General features: G+C 36.4%; 1 protein-coding gene across 4 annotated transcripts; it reads left to right on the forward strand.

Annotated features, from left to right (window-relative positions):
• Nucleotides 1-276: 276 nt before the first annotated feature.
• LOC18437943 (E3 ubiquitin-protein ligase AIRP2) lies at nucleotides 277-7,270 on the forward strand. Of its 4 annotated transcripts, XM_011626455.3 has the most exons (7): nucleotides 277-779; nucleotides 920-1,006; nucleotides 2,507-2,657; nucleotides 2,853-2,939; nucleotides 3,596-3,662; nucleotides 3,966-4,200; nucleotides 6,877-7,270. In XM_011626455.3, the coding sequence occupies exons 2-7, from the start codon at nucleotides 942-944 to the stop codon at nucleotides 7,085-7,087; spliced, it is 816 nt and encodes a 271-aa protein (XP_011624757.1). In that variant the 5' UTR covers nucleotides 277-779; nucleotides 920-941; the 3' UTR covers nucleotides 7,088-7,270. The 4 variants fall into 4 exon arrangements, with proteins under 4 accessions (XP_011624757.1, XP_088729210.1, XP_020525291.1 ...); XM_088873084.1 differs by lacking the exon at nucleotides 2,853-2,939 and having other exon boundaries at nucleotides 280-779; XM_020669632.2 differs by having other exon boundaries at nucleotides 646-1,186.
• The last annotated feature ends 2,821 nt before the right edge of the window (nucleotides 7,271-10,091 follow it).

Genomic DNA, 10,091 nt, shown 5'->3' on the forward strand with positions numbered 1-10,091 from the left:
TAATCACTTAACTGATTTACATAATTACTTAAGAGCTGATCTGGTTTTGTTAACAGTTATTAATTTGTCTCTCCATGTATATCTCAATTAATTGATTATTATATCTTTCTCTTTCTCTATATATCTCAATTAATTATTAATAATTAATCACTTAATTGATTTACCTCATTAAATAATTGTACTAATAAATCATATGCGTGGCCCTCAAGCTAAGTCATTTTGAAGGAGCTCAGGATATTGGCCTCTCATCATTAAATTAGGGTTTGGCTTTGAAACTTTATGTAATTTTTTAAGGGAAATGTTTATATAGAGCTGACGCTCTAAACAATCAAATTAGAGCCTATTTCAAAACTTCTTATAGTAGAGGTTATTTTGATGCTTAAATATCTTCAAATTGATCACAAAATCATAGACGTGAAAAAAAAATGTATTTCAAATTTTGTAAATAGTGCATCTTATAATATATTTTTAGACAATTAATTTTCAAGATTTTTATAGATTTCTTTGATCCATCGCTATGATTTAAGATTTAAATTTTATAATTAGAGATAAAATTTAAGGCTATCTTAGATATAACCATATTTTTTTTTGACACCATTTAAAGGCAGGCTCTACTTTAATTGTTTAGAGCCTCGGATCTATGCCGCTCTTTTTTTAATTCTCTCTAATTCTCTCTCTCTCTCTCTCTCTCTCTCTCTCTCTCCACGTGTGCGAGCTTTCAGCTTCTGGAAACGGCTTAGCAAATAAATTAGGGCTCTTTCTCTCTCTCTGGATTCTAGGTTTCTTCCTCTCTTTGCCCTAGGCTGTTTTCTCTATCGGATTAAGTTGCAGGGAACTTGTATAAACTGTTTTATAGAGGTTTTTTTGGTTCTCATTTTGGGTTTTTTTTTTTTCGCCTTTTGATGGGATTGAGTTGCAGAGGAGTATAGACTGTGGCCGCCATGCGCAAGTCTTTTAAGGATTCTCTCAAGGCCCTCGAAGCTGATATTCAGCATGCCAACACTCTGTAATTTCACTCTTTCCTCATTGGTTTTTGGCTTCTTAGAGAGAGAGGGAGGAGGGAGAGTTATGAGTTTGTTTTGCCAATCTTTCTTTCTCTACATTCTCATTTAAATATAGGGATTATAGTTTGTGGAATATGATTTATTTGGATCGTGTTATTGGATATTCAGCATGCCAACACTCTGTAATTTCACTGTTTCCTCTCTGGTTTTTGGCTGCTTAGAGAGAGAGGGAGGAGGGAGAGTTATGAGTTTGTTTGCACAACTTTCTTTCTCTACATTCTCATTTAAATATAGGGATTATAGCTTGTGGAATATGATTTATTTGGATCGTGTTATTGGATAGAGTTTTCCTATTTTTATTTTGCTGGCTCTCTTTTTTTTTATTCTATTTCTTATTTTGGTGGTGCATTTTATCTAAAAATAGTAGTGGTACTTTTGGATTATTTGGTTTTTAAAATTTCATGCAAAAAATTGTATTTTGAGAAATTCTGGAATTTGGGACTCCTCTTATTGATAGATAAATTATTTATAGATGCCTAGTAAAATTTCAAATTGTTGGGTGTTTGATACCTTTTGGGATCCCGCCATTAACCTAACGTTAAAACAATCGTGATTTGCTTTACCTCTGATCTCAAAATGGCATTTTTCTTGAAAAAAAACTGATAATAGTTTTGGTTTTATTTACCAATTTTTTTGTGGTACTTCCTGTAGAAGTATTAATACCAAATTTATCAGAATTTATGGTTTATGAACTCGGACGTCTCTGTCTCTCTCTTTCTCTCTCTCCACCCAAAAAAAAAAAAAATCTAATCTTTACTCATGCTTAGGCATTTTCTCTGGTTAAGGATGTTGGGTATGAAAAAACTGAGTAGAATCAATTTTGGCTTCTTATTTTTGTTGTAATGGACTTTGATGGCATTCTTGATAGCCCAAACACCAATCTGACTATGTGTTCTTTGGCCCCATGATTTGTAAATTTTTTTGACAAAATTGACAAAATTTTACCTTTCGGATTTCTTCAGAAATTTTAATCAGGCCTTTTTTCTTTTGGAAACTGGTGGGTGTTCAGTGTCTATGACTACCATGATCCTCTTTGTTTTATTCTCTAGTAAATGCCTTGTAAAGTCCTTTCCAACTAAGCACAATTCTGCAGACATGGAATTCAGAAAATTCAAAATTGTCATGCTCTTGTTCATCAGGACATCAAATTATTTTCCAGTTATTATTTATTTTTCTTTTGGATTGAAAAAGTAGAGTGAGCATTCTTTGGGTCCCCATACACATAATTTGTATGTGTCTTGGCACCAACATCGGTCTAATATTTGATCAAACAATTGTCAGCGAGTATCAATTCGTGGCACTGTCTATGACATTCTTGTTCGCTCGCTGACAGCTGTGACGCATTGCAAGTTTTCTCAACTACATTTAGCTCTATTCATATCGATACTAGAAAGGGTCTCTGTTATTGAATATGTACTAAATCTTGTCTTGTGGAAATTCAGGGCTTCTGATTATCCAAGGGAGTATGATGGTGCTTGTCTCCAAATGAGATTATCGTATAGCCCGGCTGCTCACGTGTTTCTATTCCTTGTTCAATGGATGGATTGCAGCCTTGCAGGTGCCCTTGGATTGCTGAGGATCCTCATCTACAAGGTGAGCTACACTTGTAAAAATAAAAGCACACATGAAGTTCACTTTTTCCTTTCATCGCCCTCATTCCAACGGTTGGCTTTCTTATCTTATGTTTTTTCCATGAATTTGTTAGTCTTTATTTTCTTGCATATTTTACAATGTAAGATTTGATTTTTTTTCTTTTGCTATATATCCTTTTCTTTTCTCCTTTGAAAGGATAACAAATTCATTTATAAAGGAAAAAGTACAAGGCTAACAACAACAAACGAAAAAGCTCAGGGAGATGTTAAGAAGATATCTCAGGTACTCAGTGATTAAAACTCAGAACCCTCCTTAGCTAAACATCCGATCTCCTTACTGGCCTCTATTCAAATGGGCTTTACGGTCATTAGATGATGGCCACAAAGATTGCCCACTTTGCTATTTGTTTTTAAGTACTTAGTACCCATTTCCCTGTGTGCTTTTTAAATATGCATATTTTCAAGATTACTCTTTTTTCCCCCTTCTGTTCCAATCTAATTTTGACTACTCTTTTACTGCTTTCGTTGTTTGATTAATTTGAAGTAATTGACTTTCTTCAGATGAACTTCGGTCTATACCCATGAATTTTTGTTATTGCTCTTCTACCTATCTATTTACGCATTTGCTCCCTTCCCTGTGTCCCTAATTTGCTATCCTCATGCATGTAATGTATTTTGTGTGGCTCATTGTGATTGGATTCCTTTGACTACATGTTTTTTAAAATCCGTGCAGAACGCTTCGTTCAAATTTGCCAATTTCCCTTTGCCTATCTATTTGATGCTATCCAATTCTTCATGTTGTAAATCTTACATAATTTGATATGATTAATTTTCTTTTATTGCTATATATATATATATATTTGTTTGTGTGTGTGTGTGTTCATGCCTAATCTCCTTCATATTGCATATGTTCTAATATGATGTGTTGGTCTCCTAAAGGTTTATGTAGATGGCAAAACTATCATGTCAGTCCATGAAAGAAAAGCAAGTATAAGAGAGTTCTATGGTAAGAGTTTTTTTGCCGAAACACGTGCAGCTGCAAATCTATATGATTTTGTACTTGTCATTTTTGATGCTATTGCTAATGTAAATTTGAGGCATAGAATTGGGTGAGACTTTACTATTTTGTGATTACATGCATTTCTTTGAACATGTGTTACTTAAATGGCACCTCATTCTCAACTCTTAATAAAATGGCACCCCATGCAAATTTATGGGAACTGTAGCTCTTAATCAAGGTTAGGTGTCAAATGATTTGAGTCTAGAGCTATTAATTGTGGTTATTTATGTGTGGTTTATGAATTAACAGCTGTGATATTCCCTTCTTTGCTGCAACTTCAAAGTGGTATCACTGAAATGGACGATCGAAAACAGAGAGATGTATATATAATGAAATATAGGAAGAAAGCTGACAGAGAAAGTGCCCAACTCTCTGAAATTGATATTGAGAGAGAAGAAGAATGTGGGATATGCATGGAGGTGAACAGCAAGGTTGTTTTGCCTAATTGCAATCATGCATTCTGCATGAAATGCTACCGAGATTGGTAAGCTCTTCTTCTCCGTACTCTCTTGTGAGTATTATTAATTATAATAGATTTGACTTGTTCGCATTATTAATTATAATAGATTTGACTTGTTCTATATCTTCACGTATAGATGAAGCTCAAGGGCGATGAAACAAAAATGCCTTCTACATGGTCACCTCATTGTTTTTTGTGATATTCTAAAGCTTGAAATAGTGTAATTTTATATGATGGACTGGAAAAGCCAGTCCACAATTGGCTCATAATATACCATTGAATTGATGGATTGTTATGGAAATTGGACATGCCAAAACAGGATGTGTTCCTAATCATCTGTCATTGTCACCGTCTGTAATTTTAACCAACGGCAATGAGCATAAGACAATTGGTTTTTCCTCTATGGGAAAATTTTTGGATTGTCACAGTTTCCTCTTATGCCGTCTTCTCCACTGTCCATTCATTTGGTCAGTGGAGATTGGGGAAATATTAAAAATAAATTACTAAAATTGACAGGCAGTCCCCTAACTGAAGGTGCAACAAAGGTGTCTTCCGTCAAGGTTTTTGCCAACAAATGGCCACCTGGGTTGTGGCAAAGATGTTTGCTTTGTTGCCCAGCTGGTTTGTCAGGCATCTCCACAAATTTCCTGCTATTCTTTGCCAAACATTGGGATAGGAGGAAAATTTTGTTTTTCCTTAGACCATTGCATTATTTATTAGGCACGTGCAGTATACTCTGGCAGGCAAACACCTATTAGGAGGATCCTATTGGATTGAAAACTTGCAAAGCACATTCTAGGCACCAGACAAACAATTCCAGGGAAAAAAAATTGATCTTGAGCTTTTAAAAGCTTAGACCTTGCTGTTCACTGTTGGTGCAGGTTTATTTGGACTATTTTTAAGCCATGGAATCTTTTTTTATTTTTTTATATTTTCCAAATTGTTCAAAGAACACTATGATTTGGGTGTTTTAGGGTCAAACAAGAACCCCTGAAGTAGGTCTTTTACTTGCTTGGAGTAAGCCCACAGTTTATTTCTGCGGGAGCATCAAATCTTTTATTTATGATATAGTTAGCTCTAACATTTTAGGCATGGAGCCATAACGGGCAGCATAGTTTATGGATGCTGTGATGTATTCGTCGTATTTTCCTCAACTCTTCTTAGCTGTTGTGTGAGCCTTAGGTTGCTTCTGCGGGAGCATCAAATCTTTTATTTATGATATGGTTAGCTCTAACATTTTAGGCCAGGAGCCATCATGGGCAGCATAGTTTATGGATGCTATGATGCATTCATCTTATTTTCCTCAACTCTTCTTGCTGTTGTGTGAGCCTTAGTTTGCTTCTGCGGGAGCATCAAATCTTTTATTTATGATATAGTTAGCTCTAACATTTTGGGCCTGGAGCCATCATGGGCAGCGTAGTTTATGGATGCTATGATGCATTCATCTTATTTTCCTCAACTCTTCTTAGCTGTTGTGTGAGCCTTAGTTTACTTCTGCTGGAGTATCAAATCTTTTATTTATGATATAGTTAGCTCTAACATTTTAGGCCTGGAGCCATCATGGGCAGCATAGTTTATGGATGCTATGATGCATTCATCTTATTTTCCTCAACTCTTCTTAGCTGTTGTGTGAGCCTTAGTTTGCTTCTGCTGGAGCATCAAATCTTTTATTTATGATATAGTTAGCTCTAACATTTTAGGCCTGGAGCCATCATGGGCAGCATAGTTTATGGATGCTATGATGCATTCATCTTATATTCCTTAACTCTTCTTAGCTGTTGTGTGAGCCTTAGTTTTTCAAGAGGGTTTCTGTTCCTTGCTTGCTGTGCGTAATGCACTCAAATCATGTTTTGCTTTTTTGTTCTCTTTCTTACCTTTTGCATTGTCAAACCTAGAATTGACCTAGGTTAATAATCTAATTGTGGTGCAAGATAGGATCATGGATCACCAAATTCTAATTTCTGATGCATTATTTCTCTTCTTTCTTATCCCTTGAGCTCTCTATGACTATTGTGTTTTGTTTTTTTTGATGTTTGGTATTGCAGTCTACTCTTCATTGGGTTGGTTTTTACGATTTAAATATAGTTGCTTATTTTTTAGAATGTTTAGGATGTTGGGCATTCCATTGCCAAGAAAAATCTATTCTTGGATGCCTTCATCATTCATATTATTTGGACTCTTAAGATTCGCCTAATTAACAACCATGGTTGGCAACTTCACTTGCATCCAGATAATTTTTTTGATATATTAAATTATCGAAATGTTTATGCTGAGTCTTGTGGATCGTGTCCACCATGGTTTTGAAGGGTTTAGGGCCCGAAACGCATTCTAAATCACCACAAGTTCATTTCCACCTCAGATCCATGAATGTGGAGCTCCAAAAATTGTAGATCTGCAATTCTTGGAGAATTGAAATGAATGGTTCAAGTATGGGGTACGTAAGTGTCTATTTTTAAGGCTCAACTTTCAGTTCTGTTAAGTTTTTGACCCAAAATCAATCTCCAAGATGGAAGCATCGAAAGCCTCTCCTTCAGTTATACTTTCTCCACACACACACACATGGATTGAAAATAGCAAATGATCAATACAAACAGTTACGAGCTTGATACGAACAGCTACAAGCTTTTGTAACTCCCATAGAGGACATAATGAAAATGCGATTTGGGTGGTGGATGATTTGAATAATTTCCATTGTTGCAGGCGTGCACGATCTCAGTCGTGCCCCTTCTGCCGAGAAAGCCTAAAGCGAGTGAACTCGGGTGATCTTTGGATCGTCATCGATACCCATGAAATCATGGACATGGAAGCCATCACCAGGGAGAACTTAAGGAGGCTCTTCATGTACATAGATAAGTTGCCTCTTATCGTTCCTGATACTGTCTATGTCTCCTATGATTCTCTTGTTAGATGAGTTCTTAGAGAGAAGCAGAAGCAGATCTCTCTCTCTCTCTCTCTCTCTCTCTCTCTCTCTCTATTGCTGGGCATGATGCCAATGATTCTTGTCACTCATTCTTGCCAAGCTTCTGTATAGGCAGTCTCTCACTGTATAGAGTGCATCCTTTTATAATGAAAGCTGTAAATTTCTATTGGGGCATGTTTTTGTTATGTGCTCGTGATTATTGTTTTGAGAGAGAGAGAGAGAGAGAGAGAGAGAGAGAGAGAGAGAGATTGTTTTGAGCAGGGGAGAGAGGTACATATAGTGGCTTGCTTAGTAATCAAGAAAGAGGAGAGATGAGATTGTCTTGGTGCAGTAGATTGGTTGCTTAATTGGTTCTGGTGTGTAACTTCTACAAAATATTCATGTCTACAGTGTATAAAAAAAATGATGGCTTGGACTGGGAGAGTGAGGCTCTCTTTTTATCTTATTTTTTTGGTGTTAAGGTCTCAGTCAAGTCCTTTTTTGAGAGAAAGTTGTGTATATATGAGTTGCATATTTCCTAGGCAGTTGTGAGAGAAAGAGAGGGAGAGAGGTAGGTTTGATAGAGATTGCACATTCATTGTATGTAACTTAAAAATGAGGTCAATGCAAAAAACATAACATAGTCTTCTTGGTGATTATGGTTGGTCGAAAGGCTTTATAAAAAAGTTTGTTTCTAGGAAGGAGGGTTGAAGAGTACAACATTGGTTGAGTGAGTTGACATATATGAGAGAGAGAGACTTTGCGTGCTTTGAGAAGGGAACTTAACTTGTTTTGGAAGCGTAAAAGGTCCATTGAAAAAGAGAGTTTTAGCGCAATCTTTTTTGCCCTCAGCCAAGTGCAAAGCAGAGAGAGCTTCGTCAAAGTTTCCACCTTAGCTTTGCTTGCTAAGGTTAAGCTGGGAGTAAGTACGCCTATGGCTCCATCAATGAGGGTAAGTACCCCATGGCCCTCTCAATAAGTGAGAGAAGGGGCTAAAGGAAAGGGTTAGCTCAGCTTGTTTATGATAACCTCCAAGGGTTTGAACCAGTGTTCTTCAAAACCTGGATGGGTGGTCGATTCGGTCAACCGTATAATTTGGATTAGCAATTTTGATTTGGAATGCTAATCTTTACTCTCTTGTTAAATAACAAAAAAATAATAGTAGTGGAATTGGGATATTTCGGTTGTTTGGAACGACTTTTACCTACTGAGCTTGGTATGGATTGCTGATATTCAAAATACTTTTAGGGCCTGTTTGATAACTGGAAGGTAGAACTTTCTTGGAGACTGGAAGTTTTTTTTTGGGAACAAGAAAATTAGCACTTTGGAATTGGTTTGATAATCTATTTGGAATTTTAACAATGTATGGGAACCTTGATTGAGCTTGGGAGTCAGCAAATCAGAATAAGCTAGTTAGAGCCATGTGTTCAATTTTTTTTTGGGTGCTATGAAGCTGATATATCTTCAATAAAAGGGATTTTTAATCAACTATACAAAAAGTTGGGCATTCTGTCTCTATGGTGGGGGTGGCAATGACCTGGACCTGGCTTGGGCCTGAGGGTAGCATGATTTGGGTCCAAGTATGGGTCCAAATATTGGATCCGGCAGGTCGGGTTTGGGTCCAAACCTTGGATCTGAACGCTATTCGGGTCCAGGTCTAGTCCAGGATTGGTAATACTTTTCAGGTCTCGATATATGAAATATATATTAAACGTAGTTAAATATATATTGGGTTATTTGGTCTAGCTGGTTTTGGGTCAACTCGACCCCGACCGGACCTGTTGCTACCCCTCTCTATAGTCAGGTCTCTCTCTCTCTCTCCAATGAAACATTAGAGCTTGCAATTCTCCATATGTTACACGTACACAATAACCGCTCTTCAAACCGAGTTGCCATCACATACAATGACGAGCAATATTGGAGTGCTTTTTTTTTTTTTTAAAACAAATGGTATGAACTTTTATTAAAGAAATGCTTCAAGAGCATGAGATTACAAAGATTGAATCAAATTATTAGAAACTTGCAAAAAAGGAAGAGAAACATCATGTTTAGTTAGTTCATTAGCAACATCATTGGCTTTGCGCATGGTGTGGTTGAAGTTTATCCTCAAATTAGACCAAGTACATAGATCTTGATATATTAATCAAAGAGTAAATAGGGATCGGGGATCTTTTGCTCTTTTCTACCACGTGATAACATTTAGGGAATCCTTTTCAATTATAATATCACCAATGAAACTTCTGTCAATGACAAAGGAATCGCTTTCAATTATAATATCACCAATGAAACCCCTGTTAATGATAATATGAAGGCCTTGAAGGAGAGCAGCCAATTTAACATGATTGGTTGTAGACCTACAAGCACCAGAATAAGAAAAAAGAACCGATCCAAAATTGTTGCGAAGAAGCCTACCAAATGAGCTTCCATCAAAATTAAGTTTAAGGCAGGCTTCTAGAGGTGCAATCCAAGTTCTAAAGGGATGGTTAGAGTGAGAAGAAGAATGAGCCAAAAATTTCAGATTGATATAAATATCAATCTGAAGAGCACCCCGTCCTTCCGGCGTAGAGGAAAACCAATTCCAAAGAGATTGTAAAATGAGATCTTTTACCTTTTCAATATTCAGTGACACCACATCAAAGGTTCTCCTGTTACGTTCAAACCAAATCTGCCATAAAATTGCACTTCTGAAAATTTTCCAGATCACAACTCCTGTTTTTGGTAATCCAATGGCAGAAAGATGGTTAATAATGTTGATCAGATTCAAAGGTGTCATGAAGAAAAAACCCAATAAAGTGAAGGCCTAGAGACATAAGCTAGAGGCAAAAAGGACAATTAAGGAAAAAGTGAGAGCAATATTCTTCATTATTTTTGCACATCAAGCGAATGTTTAGAAGAATTTTACTCATCCTTTGAAGATTGTCTACTGTTAAACATTTCCTGTGACATGCGACCCATAGGAAGGCTTGGATTGTAACTGATACTGGCCATTTCCAAGTAGAACCCAAAGATGTATTAA

This window comes from Amborella trichopoda, chromosome 8 (genome assembly GCF_054954075.1).
Source record: "Amborella trichopoda isolate Santa Cruz 75 chromosome 8, AtrichopodaSantaCruz75HAP2 v2.0, whole genome shotgun sequence".
Lineage (NCBI taxonomy): Eukaryota > Viridiplantae > Streptophyta > Magnoliopsida > Amborellales > Amborellaceae > Amborella > Amborella trichopoda.

Bases quoted from the DNA above. Each gene is read 5' to 3' on its own strand.
- LOC18437943 (XM_011626455.3), top strand. From the start codon at position 942: ATGCGCAAGTCTTTTAAGGATTCTCTCAAGGCCCTCGAAGCTGATATT. The intron at 1,007-2,506 runs GTAATTTCACTC...GTGGAAATTCAG, and splicing joins ATTCAGCATGCCAACACTCT to GGCTTCTGATTATCCAAGGG. The intron at 2,658-2,852 runs GTGAGCTACACT...CTCCTTTGAAAG, and splicing joins TGAGGATCCTCATCTACAAG to GATAACAAATTCATTTATAA.